Source organism: Branchiostoma lanceolatum, chromosome 13 (assembly GCF_035083965.1).
Source record: "Branchiostoma lanceolatum isolate klBraLanc5 chromosome 13, klBraLanc5.hap2, whole genome shotgun sequence".
Classification (NCBI taxonomy): domain Eukaryota; kingdom Metazoa; phylum Chordata; class Leptocardii; order Amphioxiformes; family Branchiostomatidae; genus Branchiostoma; species Branchiostoma lanceolatum.
In genome coordinates this window covers 8,090,524-8,118,434 of record NC_089734.1, presented here as the reverse complement: position 1 = coordinate 8,118,434, position 27,911 = coordinate 8,090,524, and the positions used below count along the sequence as shown (strand labels likewise).

The window sequence follows — 27,911 nt, the reverse complement described above, 5'->3', positions numbered from 1 at the left end:
AGTGTTACTGTACTCACGGGACCGAAAATCGTCTGGCCGCGACCGCGTTGGACAGGTGGCCGCTATAGCCTAATTCTTAATGCTTATGTCAATGGGAAAAATCCAAGGGACCGACAAAAAGTGACCACTATGGGCAGGTGGCCGCTATGCAAAGGTGACCGCTAATACAGGTTTGACTGTACTTGTAAGAAATAGACCATCATGCATGTATGATATCAATAAAAGAATGGCTGTGAATAAACTTCTCATGGTTTATTATTTCTGCATAGATCACAAGAGTGAAAATCTGGATACAACACTTCATAGAAGTGTCACATAGCAGATTCATAACCACGTGTACGTATACGTAAGTTAGTCATGGCATAGAGTAAGGCACACTGATGTATCTACAATGTTTAACCATACTAGCATTAAGGTCCAATCATAAAGTCCAGGTCTAGCTTGTTCAAAAACAACTACAGTTGGTGCATGATTGTCCTCCATGTTAGTATGAAGACTATTGTATTTGTATAATCATTTTAGAACTACCAGAGGATCGTACATGAAAAGATAGGACTTTTTAAACCAGGAAGAAGCAAACATAGATACATGTAGTTGACAATACTTCCCTCCCTTCAAGTCCCTTGGCATATGTTATCCTGGCACTACTACTGTAACAGTACCCTGTGATAGACATTGTTTCAGTAAAAGGCAAGCATATATTGACTAAAACCAGCAGCCAGACACATTTTTAACCCCCAGATTTTACAAACACATGATCTTGTTACTTTGAAATTTTTCAGATCTATACATACATCACTAACACATCACATGGAAAGGATGGGTAATAGTTTGGTTGAAGCAACAACCCTACAAGTTATAAGACTACTAGATCTATAGAATATCATACAAACTATCTGTTTGGTCCAGTCTTTATGGTAACTTATTCTGTTTAGAGACCAGCAAAACATCAAGAACGCAACAAATGCAAGCAAATTTAAAATCTAAAGCTTCATACATACAATGAATAAAAGCGTAATATTTTATCGTATTCCTAAAAGAATATTTTGGCCACACCACAAGAGTAGAGCCTTTAACAAAACACATTTCCATTTAGATTTCTGCATAAATAATTGAAAGATATATTTTCTTACACAAATCAACAAAGACTGAAAATGATTGGGAAATTTCCACAGTAAAAGTTAGTAACTCTATATTAGAATCATTATATACATTTCTAATGCAGCAAAATTGTTCCACTGAGAAAGAAAATGGCAGTTGAAGTTCAGACACAATACAGTTTTAAGCACCCCTGAAATGACAGATTTAAATTGTCTCTTTTGAAGTTTTAAAAAGATTGCCAGAATAAGACTCTAAGGGGATGGGGGGTTCACAGTTGTGTGTACCAGTATATACTAGCATCAAGTCCTTGAGTTCTGTAGTTACATTTTTTGGGATTAGGTAAACTTTGTGGCCGAAAAATTTGTTCAATAACCACACTGCACAACTTCTACTCCGCAAACTTTACTTACTTAAAGCCAAAAAAATGTCAATACGGAACTCATACGGACTTGAATTTAGTGACAGCCCCCTAAGATAAGGTTGAATTACATCACAGTTTACCTTTACCCTTCATACCATTGATATTCTCAGGGCCGATTGAGAATCAAAATGTAAGGTAACTTGAAAACAGAATCTCCCTGTAAATTCTTCCAATCAGTATCTGTACATGTATTCCAATTACGTAATTGCACATATATGTATATAAGACCTGAACAAAGTAAATTGTTTTCTCTCCATAGGAAGAACACAACTACACAGTAACAAGATGTTTTGACTTGGCTCTCCAAAACTTTCAGCATGCGCCAAATGAATAGGGTTAGACTCTATATCAATTACATACAAATTAGTTAAAATCACCCGTTACCCCAATTAATGCTAGTTTCCACACGTATTAGCACAACACTTCATATCAGTACACAGGGCAAATAATTCATAAATCAGTATATACAGATATGTTGGAATTTAAAAAGACACTGATATCACAACTGGCTCGACAGAAATTCATCCACTAAAAGTAAAAGACACCCATACATGTTCATTATATACAGCCAGCTTGATTTAGCCAGCATGTCTAAATATTTCCTATTGGTTAATTGACACTTTAAAACAGTACCTGAAAGTGAGAAGGATGATTTTTATGTGACATGGATATGAGGTACATGATAGAGTATATGGCAGCTTGTAATCTTTTAAAAACAACTTAGGAGAAATTCAAGCTGCTATACCCAAGTTCTGATGAGAAAAATGTTAAATTCTGCACTATAATATCAAAATGTTACTACAGGTAAAGTAGTGTGTTATCTTCTAACATTATTGACATACAAGTACTTAAGATACCCACTGAAATGTAAAACAGTTTTACTGTTGTAAAATCCTCAGCTATACATGCTCCCAAACAGTTAATGTTAACCCAGCTTCTTTTCTGTATCTGCTGCTAATAATTGTGTTGCAGACGTTGGAAGTTACACTTCTGAGGAGCTGGCGTGCCTTGTTGGAAGTTCTTCTACATAAGAAGCCGGGAAGTAGCCAGAGTGTCCCCTCAACTCTCCACACCACCAGCCATCTTCAAGCTTCTCATGAACATTGATGATGTCTCCTGTAAATACACAGTGTCAGTAGCATTCGTAATCAAAAAGGTTAAAACATTTCTCAATATAAATTAAGAGCAGCATAGCAAAGTATTCTTCTGGTCAGAGAAATTGTCCAATGGTGTGTAAATTAACCTTTAGTACACTGAAATAGACATTTGGTACCCAATTCTCTTTTGGTTACAGAGTTAGGCAGCAGGGAGAAGGTTGGGACTGTTAGCACTATGGTAATGCTTAGATTTGGTGTGAGGGAACGATTAGAAGCTGCGGTGAAAAGCTTGTGTTGTTACTGACCTGGTTGTATGGATATCTCATCTTTCTCATTACTGGTGAAGGCAAACTGTGCTTTACACTGGCATATCACCTCTGGGGGACCATCGTCAAACTCTGTATCTGCACAAAACAGAACAAACAGTCTAAATATGCTCAGTGGGACCATGGTTACACAGTATAGCATTGTCCTATGGTTACAGATGATATTGTGGAAAATTGACATTAAGCCATCTAAAACTACTGGTAAAAAATTCACTTGTTCAAGAATATTTAGACCTCATCATCAGTGAAAGTGAAATTCTTTTAGCTCTTTTCGACAAGCACAATGAACACCTGTTTTCAGCACACTCCAAACTATCTACATAATTCACACCAATTTAGCAATGCAATGTCAGTTATCAAATGGTATCATTCACTTGTGAACAGTATATTGTCCACTTGTGTAACAATACCACCTGTGGACCACATTCGATTCCTATAGACTGCAACTTTTTCCAGTAGTGTTCATATCCAGTGAGCGACACAGCCAGGATTCAAACTCACAGCTTCTTGGTCTAGAGGCATGATCACTAACCACTGAACTGTGCACACCACTCCTAGCAGTTTATATTTACCAGAGTATCCATCATAGGTGGAGTCTACAGAGTTAGTTTCCATCCTGGTTGGTTCAGACCTCATGGGTACAGAGTTGCCTTGTGGCATGAACGTTGTGTGTCTGTGGGCCGCTGCGCCTGTTTGTGGGGGGCCACCTGTCGCACCGATTATGATGACTGTGGGGATCCTCAGTGTACTGTGCATGATCCCCTAGCAAACAAACAAACAAACATGACAGTCAAACTTGATGATATCTAGTATCTTCTTATGACCGTTATAGTGTCCTTAGCATGTCTCCTGTTAGTACTGTCAGTTGATGACATCTCTATTTCTGAGATTTAAACAAGTAAGGAAGGAAGACATGACCCTTGATGCCACCTCAAGTTGTTGGAAGATGTTAGTATTGTCCGTCATTGCAGAGCTAAGTTGTTTCTCCCTGCTTTTCTTGTTTGTGACACATAAGCAGTTAGGGTTTTCCATTGACGCACATGTATATGCCACTTTTGAGTGACACCTGTACATCATGATTTTCACCTGAGTTTTTTTTTAAAACAAAAACGAGAAATTCATTCAGTCTTGTTCAAACAGCACTCTTGCAGTGTAAAGCAGTAACACAATTGCAGCACACTTCAAACTATCTACGTAATTCACACCAATTTAGCACTGCAATGTCAGTTATCAAATGGTATCATTCACTTCTGAACAGTATGTTGTCCACTTGTGCAATAATACCATGTGATAGTATTTGACTGTAGAATGGAAAGAGGACAGTAGTTTGCATAGAGCTGCATAGAATGGACAGGAAAAGATGCTGTTGGAAAAGACACAAGGGAGGTTTAATGCCTGAAACAACACGCTATCGCTCCGTAGCAGCATGCTCCCTGTCGAGTGGCGCCGAAGTCGCTTCAGGTGAACATTGGCAGTCCCCACATACTGCAAGCCCGGGAAAACCAGTATGAAGTATGTAAAGCAAAAAGAAAAAATATATAAAGAAGACAAAAAAGTCTAACTTTTCCAATCTACCAAGGGGAGAAAAGAGTTCTTATATGGAGCACAGAGTATTGATTCCACGCAAAGTATTGCTTCCACTGCTGAAGATATCACAACATATCACTGAAATAGAAATCTTAAGGGGGTGCTGAAGAAACGTAACTCCTTCTTAGTCTTCCTTCTCTAGTCTTAGTTTACACAAGTCCTTCTCTAAATGATAATTCCCCCCTTCCTTTATTTCACAAGTTCTCGGACTGCCTTCCTCATCTTATCAAGAAGAGCACAGGTAATTGCAACACTTTGACATGGAGAAGAAAAGGCACTTCTTTTGGTCAACAAAACATGCACAGTTGACATGTTACCTTACTCCAAGCACCCACCTGTTTGTCCCTATGTTGTTCTATATACTGGCTGAGCGGATGCTCTGGTTTATTGTGGCCCTCTAGCAGTGCAAGTGTGCACTGCAGTTTGTACTGACTGACTGTGAGCAGGTCAATCATGGCATTCAGCTATGAGAAAAGAGAACATTGTTGTTAGTAACAAAATATGAAAATATAAATACAACAATTACAGCCAATAAGGTACATACTAGTATACTTTGCATACAGATTTCTGGCATCATTTGAGAAAACCTTTCAACTTCATGATACTCTGGTTAAAACTTAAAACCTACAGTGGATGGGCTACATTATACATAATCTGATATAAGAATGCTATGCTGCGTGGGTACTTACATGTATTAACTGCTGATGGACCTCTCCTTTGGCCTCGGAGTCTGCAAACCCAGGCCTGTCACTGTACACCTGATGCAGGTGCTGCACACCTGGGGGAGAACACATAAGTACATGTATGATGTAGTGTGTTTTGGAAGTGCTGTTAATCTCACACATGGACTACTAACTTAATGCATGTAGTTACAAAAGATGGAACATTCTGGTAATCATAGAAGTTGATATTCAATCGGAGAAGCAGTGCTGATCAGTCTACATTTGTGATGAGAAAAAGAAGCACAGATTTCATATTATGCACTAGACCAAGAGGAGCAACTTGAGAAGGAGTTATTGAAATAAAATCAAAAGAGATAAATTTTAAAGCAGAATGTTAAATCAAAAGTTTACCTCTGAAAAAGGCAGAGAGGAAATGCTGTTTAGAAGGAACAGGACTATATCTAGTACCTCAAAGAAAAGAGGAATTACAAAAAAGTTGAAATGATAATGTAGACAGCAAACCAAAAAGAATGTACACAGAAACAGATTAAAGCATTAAAATCAAAATCAAGTGCACGTTAAAACTAAAAGCCTGGACTCAATCACTTCAGATATTTGTATATTGTCAAGAAATGAGGAAGTCACTAAACATACACTGTAACATGTAGCTTCACTGATCTTAAAAATAGGACAGAGATAAAAGATGACTCAAAGTTGAATCATGGTGGTAGAAACAACCTTCTCTAGACTTCTTTTCCCGATCTATCTCCGTGCCGAGTCTGTGTAACTTCCTCAGGAGGGCAGCTTTTCTTCTCTCTGTCTGTATCGTGTTGGTGGTGTCCTCTTCCTGTGGATAAAATCATAACAATCTCTCATAGCTGAAATCTGTCAAATTGTATGAGCAATTGCTCAAAAAGACTTTTTGCAATTTAGCTGTTAAGTTTTCAGTGGCAATATTTCTTGCAGTATTATCTATAATTGGAACTGCATGCAATCATTTACCATTCATGACAATCTCTATTTTTCATATCTTATATCATATCAGACTTCACTTGCTGATGCTTGATTTTCATTGAATACTACTTAATGTATTATAGACAGTATACGTAGTACTGTACTTACATAGCAGTCATATAATAACTGTTCAGGTACATAGTCCACAGTCTTGTAGTGCTCTATCATTTGTGCTATATCAGCACTGATGTCCACACATAACACTGACTCTCCCAGTCTGTTACAACTCTGGGGGAAAAACACAGAACAGTAATAATCACAAGGTGGTATTTGCATCTGAAGGAATTAATGCTACGTTGTCAAAGAATAAAATATGGATTTTGTTTACAGCCATATACGAAATTAAAATTTTCAGTTTTGGCCACCTAAAGATCATTTTTCATGAGCTTAAGACTTCACAATGTCCTATTCACCTACAATAGTGCCAAACTTGAAAGAAAGAAAAAACATGGTAAAAGAATTATCCTTCACACATGATTTTACCTTGTCTTTATCTAAAGCTTTCTTAAAAGTTGAAAGAATTGAATATTACCGCAGAACCCAATATTGCATTAATCTCCAAGACTACATGTATCATATCATAATTCTGACTTACCCTATCACACAAATGTATCCTCCTTTTAGCTAGCTTAAGGGATTAAAGGTACGCAAGATAATATGATCATCCAATGTAAAACATATTTGACAATATATAAATAAAACATTGTTGATTAAATGTAATATATTTACATAACATATGATAGTAAGTTACATTCTCAAAATATAAACTCAACATAACTTAAACCAAATTTTCAAAAGATCCTTTGACCTTAAAGAATACTGACCCTCTGGAAATGTAAAGTCAGTAGTGGGTCAATAGTACATTTTTGTATCTAACAGATCTTCAATAAGCTATTTACCTTATTTTATTGGTAACATTAAGACCTTTAGTCCTACCTGCATCATCTTGGGCCCGATGTCTGACAGGAAAGTGTTGTACTTGTTGAGAAGTTCGTGCATGAACTTTATCCTCTCCTCCTCCAGGTTCTGCATCAGGGCACAGCACTTGTACGCCGACGCCTCCCAGTCATGGCGGGAGCGCTCAGCCTTAACCACCAGGTCCAGGTACTCCGCTTCACTCTTCTGCTGGTTGTCTTCGGCCTTCTTTTTCTTCTTATTCAGCTGTTAAGGAAAGATGGGTAGAAAATTATGACTCATAATTTGTTGACAAGAATACAATGTAGTACTAAGAATTTGTTTGGTACAAGGTCTTGGCCGATATGTTAGAAACAAATGATTACATTTTGCTTCTAATATATTATATATAGGATTCATCACCATTGCAAGAGAACAAAATACCCTGACAGCCTGCTTTCAAACTGAAGATAATAAGCAAAAATGTTGATTGATATTTTCTACTACAAATATGACAGGTGGGGGTAAGATATGGGATAAATCATTGTTTGGCAGAGGTCAAGACTGAGAGTGTGGCTACAAAACTATACAAAGACAATGCACATGTTTCCAATTTCCAAACAACACAAAACAATTCTTCCTTTAGTTTTTCACCTTGGAAATTTCCTTTTCAGTGAAGACCCTGCCCTTGCCGCTGTTGACATCATCCATCTGTTCCTGTAGTCTCTCCATCTCACGGGCATGGAGGTACGTAGTCACCTTCATCTGAGGACAGGACAAATGGAAGACAGTTTATTGAGTTCCAATAGTCCAGTTCTTATGCCATCTAAAAAAAATCCTTTACTGTCATATTCTACTTGATTCAATACAAAGGATTGAAAATGTTTTTCTTCTGTACAAATTACTGTGGGTTATTTACAGAGCTAGAGGCACAAATGACTGAAATCATCCAGTACTGTTGTAACGAACACTGTGAGCATATGGTTGACTTGAAGGATTTTTACCTTGTTTTGTTCTGCTATTCTCTCTCCCAAGGATTTGGTAACTTTTTCTACTGTTGTTTCCATCTGAAAAAAACAACAACATAATAACAGTTAAATAAACATTTCAGGTTAAGTTGTATACAGGAGTAAATATTCTAATAATATGATAATAGACTAGCATCACTTTTTATGTATTTAGATGTCAAGAAACTACTAATAAAAAAGCAGAAGTAGTGAAAATCATTGTTGTCATATCATATCATATCAGATCATATACTTTAAAATCACAAATTCAGATGTGCTTATGGCAACAGTTACACACTCCAACATAAACTCACAGGTTTTCTTGTTTTTGACTGGGCATCTATGAAACTTTTCAGGGGCTTCCAGGCATCCTCATTTAGAGCCGATGACAGATTTCTGTAACACAAAAATGTGATTAGATTTTAACCTATCAAATATAAACATTATGCTGCTATCTCTACATACATGTAGTGCAACATGATAATATTAATAACCACTATTACATATCAATAAAAAATGCATGTTTAAGTGGTCTTTTGGTTCTATCCATGATAATTAAACACACTTTCATCAGAGATGCTGTCAAGGTAGTCATCAGATCTGATATACTGTTCTTTAAGTAAGAACAGCAGTGTTTATACACACCTGTGCATGTCTGCCTCCAGTTCCATCTCTGTGGCCACACAGGTCCATGTTGTCATCAGTGTTCTGTAAACACAATTTACCGGTAAGTTGTCTGAGTTGATGTTATAATATGGGTTTCTTTGCTTTACAAGAATCATGTAAGGTAACAAAATGGGGCATCTTTTTACTCTAAATGGTGTCACAAAATACATATTCTAATATGTAATGAAGTTTCTACACTATGCAAAAGTTTCTGCATGGTATATATGATTACATGGCAATATTCTTCAAACAAAAATTATTTTGTTTCTTTTGTTGAGCTCTTTCTGATGAGCTAAATTGTGAATGGATTACAACAAATTCTATTGCCCAATACCCTAATAGAAGGCATTTAATTATCTTCATGCTTTGTGGTCTTAAAATATTTTATCTTGCAACCCTTTATAGACTCATTAAGTTGTCTAGGGGGTGTAAATAACTGGCACTTCCCAACAATTTAGACTCATCCTTGGCTTCAAACGCTGCCAGCCAGTTTAAGCACTGAGCTCACGTAAGGACTTCCCCAGGACTTCCTCACCCTCTGATATATGATGACAGGCAAGGCAAGATGGGATCTTATCTTAACAACACTTACCCGCCTGTACTGTTGACTGCCTTGGCAAGTTTGGTGGACAGCTTACTCAAACCTTTGGCATAGGCCTGTTCCAACTCAGCCCTATAAAGTATGAAAATGGGGATACAACAAACAATGAGAAGAAAATAAACCATCATTTGTAGTTCTTCATCTACAGTGATGTGGTGTGAATTGTACAAAAATATACAATACATGTCCAGATGCATCAAGGTATACATCATAACTTCTAATACATGTACTAGAGTGTCAAATGATGTGATGGTACTTTATTATTAATACTTGGCTGAGCTATTTAAGGCTAACCTTTCGTGCAGCACTGTGCCAATCTCATTGCAGAACTCCTTGGCTTGCCTCATGTGTCTCTTCAGTTCATCATAGCCAAAATGGCCCTGGATGGATTGACATGATAATAAATTAGACAGCATTCAATTGTAATACACTATACTTGAGAACTTGAGTGAAGAAGACTGAGAAAGCATTTAGTGCAGCATTATTCATACCCCTACTCCCCCTCCCCCACTGCAAACAAAACAATAATCTGAGCTTATTGTTTGTCTAATGATATTTGTCAAACACAAGTGTTGGAAGTTACTGTTGATGATACTAGCTTTAATTTATCAAGAAGAGAACTTAAGATTGACATAAAGGAGTCAACAAGGCATACAGGTTTTGGAAATGTCTTGATCTTTCTGATAATACTTTTTGCACAAGCATTCCCTATTCTTTAGAGTTATAATAGTATGGGTGTCAAGTTCAACTTATACAACTCTATGAACCCATGTATTTATTTAAGATAAAAGTGAATATAGCTAAAAGAGCCAAGAAAAAAAGAGCCTCTATGATAAAATGTACTTGATATTGACTGAGGCTATTGTATGTGATCCCTTAACAATACCACTGAGTATATTAACAAGTTCACTCGAGGTATGTATTGTATAATGTACACTTCAGACCCAGTTCAAAGTACATCTTGAATACTGTACGTACCAAGGGTTCATATATTGTCAAAACCAGAATGACCTAATCAGACCATGAGTCATCAATAAAATGTAAACAAACTTTTTTGTGACTATCAGTTATCTTCATCTGCTGGCAAAATCAGGAAAAATATAGTTTATGAAAAAAAAGCTTTTAATTTTGCCTAGAGTATTGGTTTCTCTTGAGTGTAACAACTTCTGTTCGGTATTTTTCCTAACTCTAAGGTGTGCAACATAGTAAATCTGCTCCTTTTTGTGCCATTGTTTTCTCTCTCGTGAGAGCCTGACAACAATCCAAAAAAGGCCAGCCTTTGGGTAGGCACTGTGAATGAATTGCTGTTCTCTTCCCATGGTTACCTTAACATGCACAGCTAAGTGCTCATTGAAACTTGCCACACGACCTTTGAAACAGAAGGCAGACAATGCTCCAGGCCGTGGGAAAAACAGCTGGTTGGACGGCACCTTCTACGTAAGAATGTTATTAAAGCATGTCACAACACGCTGTGCACGTAATTATAGAACAATAGGATTCGCTTAGGGAAATGCTGTTATAGGAAGGTCAAATGCACAGAGGTCACATTAGGGCTGATAAATGATCTTTGGACTCCAATTTTACAACTTCCGTCAAAAAAGGAAAAACAGAAAAAATTGGTCTACTAATGCTGCAATAAGCAAACATTCTGTTCTCATTCATATTTGTCTATCCTTATGCTGAACGGATATACACAATGTATAAAAGCATTACGATTGTAACTTGCTGAATGACGTATTTAGTGTTATATATAACTCACTGATCAAATTGAATACTGAGTCCCTGTGAAGGCTGCGTTTATTATAATAGCTTTATCCTGTAATGGTCCCTGGGATGCTAGTAATAATGCCTAAAAGCTTTCTAAAAGGCAATTGATCTCTAAATGGCTGAAAGCTATAATTGCATGTACGTAGTCTATAGGACACTTTGCATGGAGCAAAAGAAATGGATACATTGAAATAGATTATTATATGTAAACTATAGATAGGAAAATGAAGAAAATGTTACAAAGCTTTAAAAAAATAATTTACATCTTAATAATGCCACAATACCAATAGTCTTACACACCCAACATTAATATTAATCTGATCAACTTTTATATTCCTATTACGGTAAAACGTATGAATGTGTGTACGAACTATGATTCTAGGGGCACACCCCTGTATTTTGATATGAAAAATATGGAAGGGTGTGGCTGTGATATGGACGTCACAGTCGTTGGGCTGGGTACCTCTAAAGGGTGTTACCCTTTCCATTAATAACCCCATTTAATTAATATTTGTAGTATTTTGCACAAGATACTGCCTCAAGCATGCAGCTGAAAAATAATCTTCAGCATTTTGAAGGAAACAAACACAGCAATTTGCTTCATTTCCAGCTACCGTATATGCATGCTAGATCAACAGGCTACTGAAATGAATGTACTTAAATTTATTCCTATCAAAACATTGATTATACTCCTGGGAAGTGTACACCTGGCATATAAAATCAAGATAAAAATATCATAATGTGTTCCACACATATAAATTTTACTACTGTACTAGTATATGATGGAAACAGTTTGTTTAAAATATGTTACCAAGATCAAAGTTCTGGCATTTTACTTTCATGTTTCCTGTATTAGCTTTCTCTAAAACCAAACAAAACGAATCATGTGACATTGTGTCAATATGCCGTATCCATGCAGTTTGACAATTGAAAGACTAGTCATAAAGGAGTAATATCGGAACAGACATTTAGGGAATGTATTTGCAGATTTCCCAAGATGTCACTCCCTTAATCATTTTGCTGTATCTGCTTTGCGATAGTACACATGATCTCTTTAAGCACTGTCTGAAAACGTACCTTGTCTTATATTATAACGTTACATATCAACAAAGACCAAATTCCAACCTGCACATATTGTAGTCCCTGTATGCTAGAAATAATCCTTCCAAACGCCATGTGGGGATTTTCAACACAAGAACACGAGTATAGTATACTATAGTCAGCTGAAGGCATGTACTGTCGACACAGCTTTGACACATACATAAAAGTATGTCGTAACTGTTTGCTGACAAAAAGTTTTGCAGACGACAAAGTTGAATATTCTGGTGCCATATTGCAAACAGTCATGTACAATTCTTACCATGAAAGCGTCCTTGAACTGTGGCATGGTCGGTTCTAGGGACGTCTCACGGTGCTGTCTTGGCTAGTTTTGACAAAAGGCACTTGTTTTTCTAGGAAATATTTGCCGAAAGTCCACAGGCCGACGTTCAAAATGTAGAAAGTCGAGGCGCCATTTTGAAAATAAATCCCGTCATGCATCACAAAGGTTGAACTCAAGTAACCTTTCCTTTTCATCGCCCTGCTCAGGGGCGTCCTCTAGCGACTTACGATTCAACTGCAGCACTCCCATCTGTGTCAAATCGTGCAGTGTGGGCCATCAATCACGCTGAGGGTTGGAACTCGTCAGGCCCTGCCTGTGATGGAACAGCGACAGGTGCAGTCAAATTCTCTTGAATCGTTTGGAAGCGCCTCCAAACGAGTTAAAGTTAAGTTAAAGTAAGCCGGGCGTCTTGAAAAGACGCATAGGGGTGGCACCCATTTCCATTTCTATAGCCCTTGGGCCACTCACATTTGTGCAAGTTTATTAATAGCGCAAAATCTCACTAGGAAGGTCACATGACTGGCAATTTATCCAAGACATTTTGTACCCGGTGAAGGCACTTTTTCAGAATGTACATAAAAGTGACAATACAGAGGTACTAGGTATCAGCAATGCGAGTTCAATGTAGAGATGACCCTTTCTGCTTCCAACAAACAAGAAAGTGTGTAGAAAAAAATTAGATGAAAACATCAACATGTATTCATTGTATCGAAGCCATGGAGCGATGGGCTTGTATCATATTATCAAAGCTGCTTGGTTGGAGCAAGGAAGTTTAAACAGGGTTGGAGTAAATGAGGTTTCCATAGCAGCGTAAATGGAACTAATGCCCCGCACAAGTTCCCACAGTTCCCATATAAGGACTCTGGGGGCGGGATTACGTAAATTAGCCGGGTATCCAGGGAACCCAGCTTGGCTCTGCAGAATGTACTAGAGCTTATTAGCGGAAACAACGCCATATACGTTATACGTTTTAGTACTACATCGATACGGGTGCTGTTCTGCTATTATACACTGGTCTGAGTCAAGCGCCGCGGCCTTGCTGAATACATTAGCCCACGCCTTCGTTCTCGGCACTCAGCTTTAAGAGAATAGACAGCAAGCACGTGCATGACTATGGGGAAGGAAGGCGACATGATTCAGGACGAGTAAGTCTTTTTGTGAATCTTTCCTTGTGTATCTAACGTTTCGACTTTAGATTTATTCTCTAAGCCTTTGTTATGATCGCAATTTTGTGTTATATTTCAAATGAGTATACAGAAGACGGTACAACTACTAGGACTTGGTATGTGCTCACATGGCGTGATACGGGCGGAAGCAAATATTATTGCAGGCTCGCGTTATAGTGTGTTATGATAAATGCTACAATGCTTAGGGACTTAGGGTATCGTCGAAAATAAATCACACTTCTACCAAAAAGCTTCGCAACTGAAAGTGTCACACTAGTATGTCGTTTAAGCACCCCTAAATACGGGCTCTTTCACAGTTATGTGTGCATCTCTGCAGTGAACTTGGATCCAGGGCCCAGATCGTTGTTTTTAGTGCCACGTTCAAGAGCGCTATGTGACAATGCGATATTTAACGGTACTGCGTTTTCATCAGTAATAATTAATTTATTATATTGAATAAAAAGCGGGACAGAAACGATTTGTTGAACCTACGTATCAAAGTATATATCATATTTGGAAAACAGATAGATAAATGTGCAAGTAAAATTTTGTGTCTGTACTTTTTTCTTTAATTTTTGCATCCTACATTCCTCGGGCCTGGAACTTTCCAGAGTAAAGGCCTGACCCTAAAATTTCCCAGCATTCGTAGCGCCAGGATTTGCAAAGATGGCTGACAAGTGAGTATTCAAAAAAATAATTTTCAGTTTACGTCGTTCCTGTCGGCAGTTTAGACGTTTTGCACCGAAACTTTACTACAGCGTGGTATAGAAAATTATTGGGTACCTGATTGTTATTGTGTTTGATGGATTGGCAGCAGGGGGAGGGGGTAAACGGGAGTTTAGTTCGGGAGACGCTGTGGCATGGCGTGCATGTGGGAGGGCAGCGGCCAAATTTCCTCATGTTCGCGCTCGGGTCAACCTGACGTCATGCACACGATAGAATTCTTCTCATCGTTAGATTTTTAATGAAAATTGAACAAAATAGTGCTTTTTACTTGTGTGACTACGTGTCAAAGGAGGTAGCCCCATGGTCTCATGCTATGAGAAGATGAAAGCATGTTTCTTGCCCCCCTCCCCACGTTTTAGTGTGCCCCCCTCCCCATACCATTGTGTGAGGATATGATTATGATCGTACGTGCACGGTCTTTGTTCATTCATGCCGGTGATATAGTGCAGTTGTAGCACCTGTGCTTGTCTATGAAATATTGATAATGTTGAATAAAGATTGTAACATTCTGAATTATTTTATGATGATCAGCAAATACCTAGGATGATTAACTACTTACGTTACCCGATATGTTGCTTCAAGTTCCATATCATGGTTGTATTTGTTACCTGGATACCATCTGTTGCTAAAGAGATGTGGAACAACAGGAACATGTATAATTTAGATATCATAATCAGTACACTGACATGTTGCAACTCCAGGCTTTGTAATCTTTTTAGTCGTTAATTCTTAAACATGAATTTTTCCGCTTAGCAAATTTTTCAACAGGGACTTTTTGCTGGATCATAATTTTGAAGTTTTTTTTTTTAGAATAACCAATCATCAAGAATCAATCTGGTCTATTGATTCAGATAAAAATCCAGAAATTGTAATGGTGGGAAAATATGCAGACCTTCAACAGTAATAAGCTCATAAGGGATTAGTCGGGACACAGACCTGGGACCCATTCAGCTCAGTAAGCACCATATGATTACAGGCCTGTCCACTGTAATTCAAGTAATTGTTTCCCAATTCCCAAAGGATGCAACAATTTCGAAGGCTTTTAATTGTACAGGCAAGACATTAGAATAAGTATTGTAACTTTGTTGATGGCTGTTAAATCTGTATTTTAAGCTTCAGTTTCTTGTGATGAAGTTCACAATTTTTGGACGGTTGTGTTGAAATTTTGCCTGTCCCAGGACTGAGGGTCAGGCCCTGCATGGACACAGCCCGGAAAACATCTGATTCTGACAACTATTTTAACACATAATTTTACCCTCTGTGTTTGCGCAGACCTGTTGCTCCCGCGGTATACTGGGCCCAACGCGATGACGTCCTCATCCTCACCATTCAGGTAGAAGACATCGACCGCGACAAAAACAGGAAGGTCACGCTCAACGAGAAAAGCCTTTCTTTCAGGTACACTTTCCCTGATTGATCAAATGATTTCCCTTTAAAATCTTTATCCAATGATAGTTGGTGATAATATGAGTAAATACACCAAGTGAGATTGCCATATTACTTTGTGTTGTATTCCGGGACGTACAATAGATAACAGGATATGTACCTGTTTGGACTAAGTAAGTTTCATTGTTTTGCAGAATCGCAACAACCCTTCTATTTCTTAGTCTGTAATTCTATTATGTATTGCAGTTCATTGTGTGCTTCTATTAGTTCTAATGATAAAATGGTTAAAGACAAATGAATCTCTGCAACAGTTTAACATGTACTAGTATTGAGTGTTCTGCCAGTTTATTCCAGTGATGCTGAAGAAGAGTGATGGATGTCGCTTGAAACAACCAGAAGTAAATCCAGTTGTAGAGATTGAATTGTCTACCTGTATGTCTAACCTTCATAATGATAAAATCTGTGTATATTTTTGTGCAGTGGAAAAGGAGGAGCGGAAAACAAGGACTACCGCTGTGACATTACCTTCTTTAAGGAAGTTGATGTAGAGGTAAGATCAGATTTCTTTTTTTTTTCTTCATTGTGCCATTTTGACTAAGTTTTCAGCGCACAATTTGCTTTTTGTTGGGACTTGACAGAAGATGTGTTCATGTGTAGGAAATATTTCATGTCAATGAATGTCTTTTCTCCCTCTCCTAGGAATCTAAATACAATGCAACAGCAAGAGGTCTGAAATTTCTCATCAAGAAGAAAGACAAAGGGCCCTACTGGACCAGACTAACAGAGGCAAAAACAAAGGTTTGTATCGTCATCATCATCATTTACTGTGTTCTGTATAACATTTTTGTACTCCAAAACTTGACATATTCTCAGTTCTACAGTACTTGATGACAAGTCCAAATGATACCATAGAAAAATATACACTGTAGCAGCTTAGTGCATACTTGATGTGAAATTTGCTTAGAGTAGAAGTGTTTTGCCGTAGACATAAGGTTCCTTTAGCTTTAGTCCTGGAAGTATCCTTGAGAACAAGTCAATCAGAGATGGCAGGCCTCAACCCCTTACCCATACTACTTTGCAATCCTGTCAGTCCAACAGACAGCACTAAGGATGTATGGCAATGCTGCATTGTGGATATTGTAAATTGCAAAAACACTGACAGAAATACAAGCCAAAAACACTACTTCGCTCCCTGAAGTAAAAAGATATTACATTCAGTTTTATTGATTGAAACTGAGGATAAAGATTTTTGTTTGTGTGCACCACAGCTCCACTGGCTGCGGACAGATTTCAGCTACTGGAAAGACGAGGACGATTCAGATGAGGAAGATCAGCAGAGAGATGCCAACTTAGAAAAGGTAACTTTTCTTTCCATCAATAACCCTCTATTTTCCATGTGAATACAAAAAATAATCAGTTGACAAGTTAAGGGAAATGTTATTGATACTGTGATACGATTTAAGAGCTGCCAACTTATAAAAAGCAACATCTCTTTTCATGAATGACCTTCTGTTTTCCATGTGAATACAAAAAAGCAGTTACTAGTAATTGTCAGTGAAGTGAAATGATTTTGATACCATGATATGTTCTGAACCTAAGATGATTTGAGTGGCAAATATCAATGATGAATTTGACAACAATCATGCATCCATGGGTTTTGACTGGCTTGAAATTTTGTTGTATTAATCTCTTTTAATTCCTCTGCTATCCAGTTAATGGCACAGATGGGAGAGAGCGGAGGTGGTTTAGGTGATGGCGATGCACCGAGCATGGATGATCTGGATGTAAGTACATGTGTGATAGTTTAGCAAATAGCGAATGAACCGAGAGAAGCCTTTTTATTTTAAATTGTGTGTACACCATGTCTAGTTTTTTGTCTACCAAGAAAGAAAAGAGCAGAAGAAGAGTTTTTTTATTGACAATAGGTCTACATCAAGACTTTTAACTTAATTACTTACATGTACTGAAATGTAGGGTTTTGTATGTCTTATTTTGTGAAAGATTAACTAACTAGCATGGTAGAGAAGCAGAGAAGTAAGTAATATTCAGATGAACAATGCAAAATAGAAGTTGATAAAAGACACATCTGTTCTACTGTATTTTGCTGCTCATTGATTGAAATGTTTCTCTTTTCTATCCAGGATGAGAAGGATAGTGATGATGAAGGTAAGATATCTTGAAGTATTAAAGCTAAAATTAATGAAGTTTACTTTGCAGAAATGATTGTGTTCAATGTCATTGATCCCTGTGGGGTTTGAAATTTAAAATCAAAGTCGCTCAAATTTGTTCCTTTGTACTTTGTCAGTAACCATTTCTTCTTTGTTTTCAATGATACAACATTTGCAGTCATGTACTGATATTTGCTGTCTCCTATCTTTTGCAGAGTTGCCAGACTTGGAGTAGAATCCAAAAGTTCCTTATGCAAAACAGGCGATTTCACTTTTCTTCCAATAGTTCACCCCCTCCTCAGTCTAGCCAGATAGTTTTACGTGACTCTCATCTAAAACTGTAAAATACTTTGTAGCTCTTGGCTGCTGATACGATATTGCAGTGTTCTCACCATACATTTTATATCATTAAAACCTTCAGACTTTCACAACATGCATTTGTACATAGACTCAAAGGACTTACCAAGAGGAAAGTGTACTTTTTGTAGATGTATTACAAATTTTTTATTTGAAGTATTAAGTTCCAATGTCCATATAAGTCTTAATGTCACACATGATTGTGTGTATGTCATCTTTAAGTTTGATGTTTCATTCAATTCAATTTTGGCCAGTCTGCATTTTTTTTTGCATTGAATAGGCTTTCAGATAAGAAGAAAATGGTGGCGCTTAATCCTATGCTGTTAGCACCCTCTCTCCAAGAAGATATGGTTAGGAATGTGATGTTGGGAAAATGGTGTAAAGCTATTAGCAGTGCATGAGTTATGCTACATGGCATTTTCTTGTGGAAATCCTGCGCCCCAACATATGAGGAAATGTTCTGAACTGTAGTGGAATGTAAAATTTACATGCACACAGAAGTTAAACACTCTTTTGTATGTGCAAAATCAAATCTGATGGAATAAGAATCAACACAGGTTGGCCTTTCTGTGTAAAGCAATGTTTGGAGTTACCCCCTGTGCAAAAAGTGCTATGTAAATCTCTGTTACACAGTTAGCAACAATGGAATTCATACTATTCTAAGTGTTCTTTATTAGAAAGTGATAGAATAGACATAGCATGGTTTAGATTCAGTATAGCAGCTCTCCTTATTTGGTACATCTTATTGTTGGAATAAAACCAAACTACAAAAGTGATTGGTATTTCTTTGATTTGTGTGAGATAACATATACATGTAGTTAAGATTAGTTGTGAAAATAATTGCATTGCTTAAATATTTAGTTTGTAGGTATAGCTTTGAACTCCACAAAGTCAGAAACAAAGACATTCACAACACACTCTGTCTCTCTTTGTATTGCCTTTGGCACTTTTTCTATATTACAGCAGTTTTAGTAGGTTTCTGAAATACAAAATTCTCTTTGAATATGAGATACAAGACAATCCTGAATGCTAGGTTGGTGCTAACTTACATCAAGTTTTTGCACACAAAAATTGTCATTATACCTTAAACAGCAGTACAACATTCTAGCACTTAGATAGTATCACAGTTAGTATCACTGTCCAATGGTTACAATTACAGTTGTGAGTTGAGATAATGTGTGAGGTCTCCACACATAATTTGTTCACATTTTTCTTGGCACAACTTTCCACCCAGGGATACAATATGTCATGTGTGAGCCATCGACTCCTAGCCTGGGTTCCCTCCCAGTTAGTAGTTTTCTGTGACTCCCACACTCTCCCTATATCTACTTTTTTTAGTTTAGGATCCCTGGTAAACTAAATAGGATGGCACCCAGGCTAGTTTGTCTGTACCAGTAATACATATATTGACGTGGACACTAGCACAAAGTGATGCCATTGGAATTAACATCACATTTGTGAGGCTAACCCAAGCTTAAGGAACCTTGGTGCAGTGATAGTCACTCAAATCTTTGCAACAAAGGCATTTTCATAACAGTTACAACTTGATAGCAACCACTTGGCAACTGACTTGAGTATACTAAAAGATAAATACTCGACATGAAATCTTACGAAACAATAATTAGGCATCTTCTGAACACATCTTGCAGGAATTCAGATGCTTAAGCTTTCAATAAAATTCTAAGATGACATTCAAACAAAAGTAAAGAATATGAACTATTACTCACAAGTTAAAATGTGTGGATGACAGACTTTATGTCTGATGGTTGAAATGCGGTGCAAGTTGAAAATATGTAAATAGTAATTGCCTTTATATAAAAGTAAACTCCCATACAGACCTTCAGCCCAATATATGTTTACGTTATGCTTGTAAAAACATGACAATAAGTGATTACTGGCAAACTTTAAAACTTACAAACTTTGAGCCAGCTTTTGAAAGTAATTTTGTCTTAATGAAATGTGTCTCATTTTGAGAACTGAAGTTGACTGATCGAATCGAGCGACCTGTCAAGTTGCAACTACAGAGAGGTAGAAGCGTCCTCAAGGTTTTCCAGAAGATATAGGTAAGACATTTCACGACCGGATGCGGCCTTTCTTTTCTTGAGAGCTCTTGTCACCACCACGGCAGCCATGGTCACTAGCCCCAGCACTAACACGACCCCTATCACTATTCCAACTGTGGATGACACGCTTGTTCCTGGATCAACCTGCACCCTGTCAGTCGTGTTGGTTGTGACGTTAGCTGTGATTGGCGGGGAACAGGTGGTTTGCATGATCGAGATTGTAGCTGAGATCTGATTGGTCGGGTTCAAACTCTGTGTTCCAACGATGAGTGTTGATGTAGGCGTGGCCAATGGTGACATTGAAGTAATCATAACTGATGTTGGTGTCACGTGTGGCTGATTAGTCGCCATTATTGCTGTAGAGGCCAACGTCATCGGACAGGGCGATGACGTCATCAGCGATGACGTCATCAACATCACCGGTGCCGAGGTCTTCGCTGCAGATGCCGATGGAGGTGACGAGGTGATATTCGGACTGGCTGGTGGGGCTGCCACACTGGACGGTGTTGCTGCTGATGGCATCAGGCCGGAATGTGCCGATAGCGGTGTTGATGACATCACGAATGATGCCGATGATGGCGAGCCGAGTGTTGGAGTTGGGGTGCCCGTCAGCGAAGGCATCACGGACGATGGAGATGCTGAGGACGGCATCAGCTTTGGGGTAGCCGTGATCGGTGCCGTTGCCATGGAGAATGCTGTAGACGGAGATGACCACATGTTTGTGGTGGACGCTGATATGGTCGGTGTTGGTGTCGGTGATATCGAGCTGAGGGCGGAGGTTGCAGTGGTCGGGGGTGACGTCATCACGGGTGGTGTTGTCAATGAGGACGTCATCCCTGGTGACAGTGGCATCCATGTGGGTGCGAGGGCAGGAAACGGTGCCCGTGACGGTGACGTTGTTGTTGGTGTCCATGGCGATCGAGACGTTGGAGTCACGTTCGACAGAGATGGGGATGACGTCATCAATCCTGTAATCATTATGAGGAGGTCATGTCAACCATAAAGTGGTCTTTAAAGCGTTATAGGTACGAACAGCATAACGATTTCGTGCTCATATTTGTTTGATTGTTTGACATGTTTGATTTTAGAAATGCAATTTTTTTATTTTGCTATGTTCTGCTAGTCGAGTGTCATCCTGTTTCAGTTCCAGGCTCAACGTTCACCTAGAGCCTGGAAATGAAACAGGATGACACTTAGGCTAATGTTCTGCAAAATGTAAGGTTGTGTAAGTTAATGACGATATTATACGATACATTACGTCTATACATCACATGTTTACGATACGTTACATGCATACGATATGTTACATGTAGATCCTACAACATAGACATACTGGGAAAGCACAGACACGCAGGGAAGTAGGATGAATTCAAAGAATTTTGTGTTGTCCAAATCACATACATTTTCCACGCATTTCTGTTTTGTACACAACAGTGAGCGGTTGGTGTTGTTCGAACGTGATTTTCCTGCTGTTAAGTGACTGGAGAGTTATGTTCTATCGCGTTCCTGCATTGATTTTTGAAACTCACACTATAACGTTAGCATTCATGGGGGTCTTTTGGGTATGACCCCAAGTACATGTTTACCGTGAATCCCGGTGGCCAATAACCATTGCATTGTGGATGGCCTACTAGTATATAAACATGTATCAGCACCTGTATGTAGCTAATACTATAGTATAACATACTGTACAGTTTATACTGCTCACAAACTGAGTGTACACATGCGCTAAACAAACCTCCCCGCCATGTTCTTGCAACTTGGGTATTCAAACATTTCAAGGATCAACTAGTGGGTTTTCGCTTTCTACAAAAGCAGCCAGTATACACCTTCAATATCGCTATGCCTGAGCATAAGGCACAGTGTTGACATTGATACACAACAATACCATGTCAAACGCAATTGTTAGGAATGCAATTTGTGAGCCGGATAAAGCAATCCACATGAAGTATAATCTATTCTTTCGCCAAATCTAAGGTATTGTTTAGACACAAAGAGGAAGCGAAGTATATCTGTTCAGTAGACCGTAGATCCTACAATAGTATTACCACCCCCTACCTGCCTGTGCCTGGTATTTAACAAGTTGCACACCAAACGTAAGCAAGAGAGTTGGTACAAATTAAGCCAAGTACGGACCACGACATGTCGACAACTTACCTGGATTTGAGACCGAGCCGTCAGTGGTGGGAAGTTGTGCGAACAGTGCTCCAGAAATGAGGAACACGAAATACACCTGTCTGAACACAGCCATGTTGGAGGTGCGCCCGCCTAATTATCAGTCACGCGTTTGAGTATGCATGAACACACGAAGGGAAAACAGTGGGTGGGAGGGGCGGTGTTAGCAGCCGACGTTTTTATTTTAATTCATTTGTTGACTAATCTTTAGGGTAGTCCCTTCAGTTAACTGAGTAACTAATTTTCAAGGGAGCCCTTGATACAATGCTTTAAGTAGATCTGTATTATAGACGTAGTTCAGATCGCATTCTATTATTGTGTTGTGTGAATTCTCCTTCATATACATAACTAATATATCCCCGTAAAGAGTTTCATCAGCTAAATTCATAGATTATTGGATAACAAAGTTCTTTGTACACAACCGATGCGTTAGTACCCAGCTATGCATCAACGCATTTTTATGGACATTTTTTTTATCCAGGAGTGAAATAAATCATTTACCTTTACCTTTTTTATTTATTACCTTAATGGGTAGAACAGTACGGAGGGTAAACATGGGGCATGGGGGGGGGGGGGGCACAGGCCCTGATGACTGTAGATGAAATAGATAATTTCGATACTATGGCCTAGTCTGTAATAGGATACATGTTACTGATATATAAGAAAAAGATATTGAAGTCAGGTCACAATTTGATATCAACGACTTACATGTAGTCTGGTGATTCTGAACACTTCAACGTATCATTAAATATTTTGCCTTGTACTTGACTGACATGATATATATAACGATATACCTGAATGAACTGTGAATACGTTTACTTGACATGTTGTTTTCGAGACTGTATGGATCACAAGGAGTTACCCTTGCAGGGCTACCGGACTAATCGGCTCGTGCCACGTTGTGAATATCATTGAGCAGAACAAAATACCTGTATAACGCGTACAGGGCGTGAATTATGCATCTACCTGCTGTGGCACGCGGCAGGCACACGTGATACTGGGACCGTGTTTTGTGGTATCATGATATCCGATAGCTTTATATTTAAAACTGCACCCTCCAAGCATCCGTTCATGATTGTCAACAACAAAAATGTATTTACTATGTAAATGAGTACGTTCTTTTTTCAAATAACACGACCATTCAAGAAATCAAGATCACTATTAACATGTCCAATCGATCGAGTGTATTTTCTGAAGATGTAGTGATGCAATTCAAAGGACAAACATTCATTTGAATACACCCGATATTAAAGGCCTTTAACTGTCGTGACAATGCATAAAATGACAAAACATGTTAACATGTTGCGAGTATCTAAAGAGGGATTCAACTGTAATTTTGGAGTGAAATTTTATCAACGTTAACACACATGAACTTAAAACTAAATATGCTGCAAAAGGAGACGATGTTTGTTTTAAAAAGATGTACATTGTCACATGTAAGGTTTCGTCTGTATCAGTAACCCTGAGTTTTAGTAGAATCAATGTTGGCACCTCTATATTATAATCGACCTGGTTAGGTTCGAACACATTAGTAGTATCATCAAGCTGACGTATATTATTGCTAGGTAGACTCTGTGTCAGGATGGGATCCTAGAAGCACTTGCGATGGACGATGGAAGGTCCAGACTCGTCGTACTCTTGCTTGCTGATCCACATCTGTTGGAAGGTGGACAGGGAGGCCAGGATGGACCCACCGATCCACACGGAGTACTTCCTCTCGGGTGGGGCGATGATCTTGATCTTCATGGTTTGGGGAGCCAGGGCGCTGATCTCCTTCTGCATGCGGTCTGCTATACCTGGTCCAGACAAACACAGATACTCATTTATGATGAGCATGATGATGATCTTTATTTCCACGTTCTTGTCCACATGGGCTAAATGCAGTAGTTTCACTAAATTTAGATTTTATAAAATGCCAAAGGTAAAGTATCAAAACTTGTAGGCTTTAGCTATGACTAAAATCTATCGTTTACGTAATTACATATTTCTTCCCACTTAAATCAAGTGTACATGTATATGAATTCTTTCTATGATTTTTTTTGTACAGCGTTGTGAGAGGATGTCACTCTGTATACAAATCATTCGTCTTTTACTAACTGTTCTGCTAACTGATGAAAAAAAAATCATCAATGAAAATGATAGCAGATTAGCTATTTGTCGGCCACCCTCAATGAATAGTTACTACTATAGGCAACACTTTGTAGTCAGTAGTGCAGAGGGTCACTGACAGACTTGATTATTTATCCCTTTTATTTAGTACTGAATTGTATACTAGTTTTAAATCTGGGATAAACAAATTTGTGGGAATAGCAGTATTGTAATGGTCTTATCCCATGTTCGACAGATAGTCACTGTGAAATATCATTATGGTAAAAAGAAGGGATAAGACCTATGCCTCTTTTGGCGCAAAGAGGGGATGGCATAGGTCTTATCCCTTCTTTTTACCATAAGGAGATTTCATAGTGTCTGTCTGGCGCAAAGAGGGGATGGCATAGGTCTTATCCCTTCTTTTTACCATAAGGATGTTTCATAGTGCCTATCTGGCGCAAAGAGGGGATGGCATAGGTCTTATCCCTTCTTTTCACCATACACCGGAGATTTCATAGTGCCTATCTGGCGCAAAGAAGGGATGGCATAGATCTTATCCTTTTTTTTTACTGAAAAGACATTTAGATTTAATAGAATCTTTCTGGCGAAAATATGGGATAAGACCATCACAATACCACTATCCCCACGAAATTGTTTATCCCAGATTTAATGCAGGTATACAATTCAGTACTAGATAAAAGGGATAAATAATCATATCTGCCATTTTGCTACTAAAAAGCAACATTACTTTTCCACAAGAGACCGCACACCAACCTGTGTCATCTTCTCCCTGTTAGCCTTGGGGTTGAGCGGAGCCTCAGTGAGAAGCACGGGATGCTCCTCGGGAGCGACACGCAGCTCGTTGTAGGAAGGTGTGGTTCCAGATCTTCTCCATGTCGTCCCAGTTGGTGACGATGCCGAGTTCGATGGGGTACTTCAAGGTCAAGATACCCCTCTTGCTCTGTGCCTCGTCACCGACATAGCTGTCCTTCTGGCCCATGCCGACCATCACAGCCTGGAGGTTGGTGGAAGAATATGGAAAAACAAAGTCGTTAGTGCAGTTTGGTGCAAGGCCATGTAGAACTACACTCAATGTAAGATGTCTCTATCTTCCCAATAAGAAAGGTATACTTGCATGTATCATAGAATGTGGCTTTTGGTAGAAAAAATAGCTAAATGTGCAACTTTTACCTGATGTCTCGGCCTGCCCACTATGGAAGGAAAGACGGCCCTCGGGGCATCGTCCCCAGCGAAGCCGGCCTTACACATCCCGGACCCGTTGTCCACAACCAGAGCAGCAACATCTTCATCACCCATGGTGTTCGGTTATTGTTTGAGACCTGTAGAATAATTTTCGGGGTTTAAAGTTAGTATAAGACTGTTTCAAGGCGTGACACTCTACTTTCGAAAGCTCCAAGATACGTTTCCCAGCACCTACCGAATACCGTATGTCGGTGTATCCATTTTGACGTCGAAGGTCCCAAGAGTGGCTTGCCACGCCCCTTTTGGACAACTCACATAATTTGGGAGGAGCTAAAATGTCACAAATTGACCTTTTGCCTTTTGTGTACCTCTCAACAGAACCTTTCATGGACGACGCAATCAAATCAAGGAGGTTTTAGGACCTGTAACTTCCTTGATCAAATACGATCGTTCTAGACTCGAGTCTGCTATTCTGATCTACCTATATCTAGAGACAATGCCCAAAGCCTGTTAAATCACGTCCCTTAGCAATTGCAGGGGCGTTGATATCCGGGAAGACCGGTGAGACAATGGTGGTTTGTCGCTTAGCACTGTATGAACCATGAATAAATGAATACTAAGCCCACAGTGATGTTGTCTAACGCAAGCACTATTAACACATCAGAGAGAGTTTATAGCAATTTATAAATATATCATGCCATATTGGCCAGCTCCATCCTTCTTACACTTGACAAATACATAACGTTACTGTTCTTTAAATATAATATTCAAAGACAGGTACTCCATGTCTGTTTGAAATTGCTAGAATTACCCGTCTTGACGTTTGATCAAATCTGTACATTCTAAACGTTTCAAGCAGATGCTGAGCGTCTTCGAACGCAAGTTGCGTTTTCGTGTGTTGTCTATATAGCCAGTATAACCGCCCTTCGGTGCAACGGCACAGATTTATTTGCAGGCTTGCGGTTAAATTACATGCATACACAGAACGACCTGCCAGACCTAACTTTTATACATCTAACTTTAAGCGTTCTTAAGGCTATCCAGCGAAGATGCCCAGCTATTGTACTTGGTGACAACGAATTCCACTCTACGGTAGTTCTAGGGAAGTACGCCAGCGCACTAGGAGGTCTACCGCGTCTGCTTCAGAAGTTTTGATGATGCAAGGCTTTATTGATAATGAAAATAAGATCACCATATCGCCTTGCAAATGTATCGCTTCATAGCAAGCTATAAAGTTAGGTTATACAGCTGGGGAGGAGGGTTATAGAGGAACGTCCAAACCAAGGGGGAAACAACCGGGGGGGGGGGGCATCTGAAGGGAGGAAACAACCTCGAACCTCGCGGTTGCGGTGTTGGACGAATTAACCAGAGCCATCCATTGCAAGTGACGAAGTGAGGTGATTATATGTACGTGTGGTCATTTTGATTTATGTACCCTTGATTTCGAGAGCTAAAAGGACGCGGACCGACGCACCATGACAGCGATAGTACACTTAACACATGACACCTGTTGTTAGCCTGGCATCAACACCTGTTATAGCTCCCGAGTTTCCTCTCTGCAACTCGGGAGCTATAATAGGTTTGAACACCAGGCTAACCTGTTGTATAAACTGACGACAAATAGCTGCATATGGCGACAAACAGCTACATTTCTACCGTGTCAATTACAAGCTGACCATCATGGAATACGTATAATCTCTCACGGAACGATTCACAAAATGTCTATGTTTTACCTGAATATCGAATGTGTTGTCGAGGAGAGTTGGTGGAGGCACCTGTTGCTCGTGGCTGAAGCGGAAGTTATGTTGTCTTCTGTAGGTATGGGGCACCAGGAATATGCCCATATATAGTCAAGACGTCTTACTTGTATGAGAATACATAGCTTCCCAAGGGACATCTCATCCTGTGTCGAACAGCGTGCAACGGCCAATAGGCAGAAAGTTCACCATATATGGTATGATGGTCAAACTTGCCGAGCAACTCTGAGGATCAGTGACCAGCTAGCAAGACAAAGGGGCAGCTGACCTGTTTGCCTTAGAGGACTATTTTTTTCTA

At 39.0% G+C, this 27,911-nt stretch overlaps 3 protein-coding genes across 4 annotated transcripts; 1 reads left to right on the top strand and 2 right to left on the bottom strand.

The window, feature by feature from the left end:
- Window positions 1–237: 237 nt before the first annotated feature.
- Window positions 238–12,667, bottom strand: LOC136447362 (nostrin-like). 2 transcript variants are annotated; one of them, XM_066446197.1, is made up of 16 exons: window positions 12,504–12,667; window positions 9,671–9,756; window positions 9,368–9,448; window positions 8,755–8,817; window positions 8,424–8,505; window positions 8,107–8,169; window positions 7,757–7,867; window positions 7,145–7,369; window positions 6,317–6,436; window positions 5,933–6,041; window positions 5,222–5,310; window positions 4,868–4,996; window positions 4,341–4,430; window positions 3,518–3,707; window positions 2,925–3,023; window positions 238–2,638 (listed from the first exon to the last, which is right to left on the bottom strand). In XM_066446197.1, the coding sequence occupies exons 1-16, from the start codon at window positions 12,528–12,530 to the stop codon at window positions 2,505–2,507; spliced, it is 1,698 nt and encodes a 565-aa protein (XP_066302294.1). In that variant the 5' UTR covers window positions 12,531–12,667; the 3' UTR covers window positions 238–2,504. The 2 variants fall into 2 exon arrangements, with proteins under 2 accessions (XP_066302294.1, XP_066302296.1); XM_066446199.1 differs by lacking the exon at window positions 4,341–4,430.
- Window positions 12,668–14,251: 1,584 nt separating this feature from the next.
- Window positions 14,252–19,103, top strand: LOC136447375 (prostaglandin E synthase 3-like). The gene is made up of 8 exons (XM_066446219.1): window positions 14,252–14,367; window positions 15,689–15,814; window positions 16,283–16,352; window positions 16,502–16,600; window positions 17,071–17,160; window positions 17,515–17,586; window positions 17,944–17,968; window positions 18,186–19,103. The coding sequence occupies exons 1-8, from the start codon at window positions 14,357–14,359 to the stop codon at window positions 18,203–18,205; spliced, it is 513 nt and encodes a 170-aa protein (XP_066302316.1). The 5' UTR covers window positions 14,252–14,356; the 3' UTR covers window positions 18,206–19,103.
- Window positions 19,104–23,734: 4,631 nt separating this feature from the next.
- LOC136447374 (actin-like) lies at window positions 23,735–27,716 on the bottom strand. Its single transcript, XM_066446218.1, is given in 5 exon segments — window positions 23,735–24,341; window positions 25,428–25,520; window positions 25,522–25,668; window positions 25,845–25,993; window positions 27,590–27,716. Coding segments are annotated over 4 exon segments (552 nt in total). The 5' UTR covers window positions 25,971–25,993; window positions 27,590–27,716; the 3' UTR covers window positions 23,735–24,155.
- Between the last annotated feature and the right edge of the window lie 195 nt (window positions 27,717–27,911).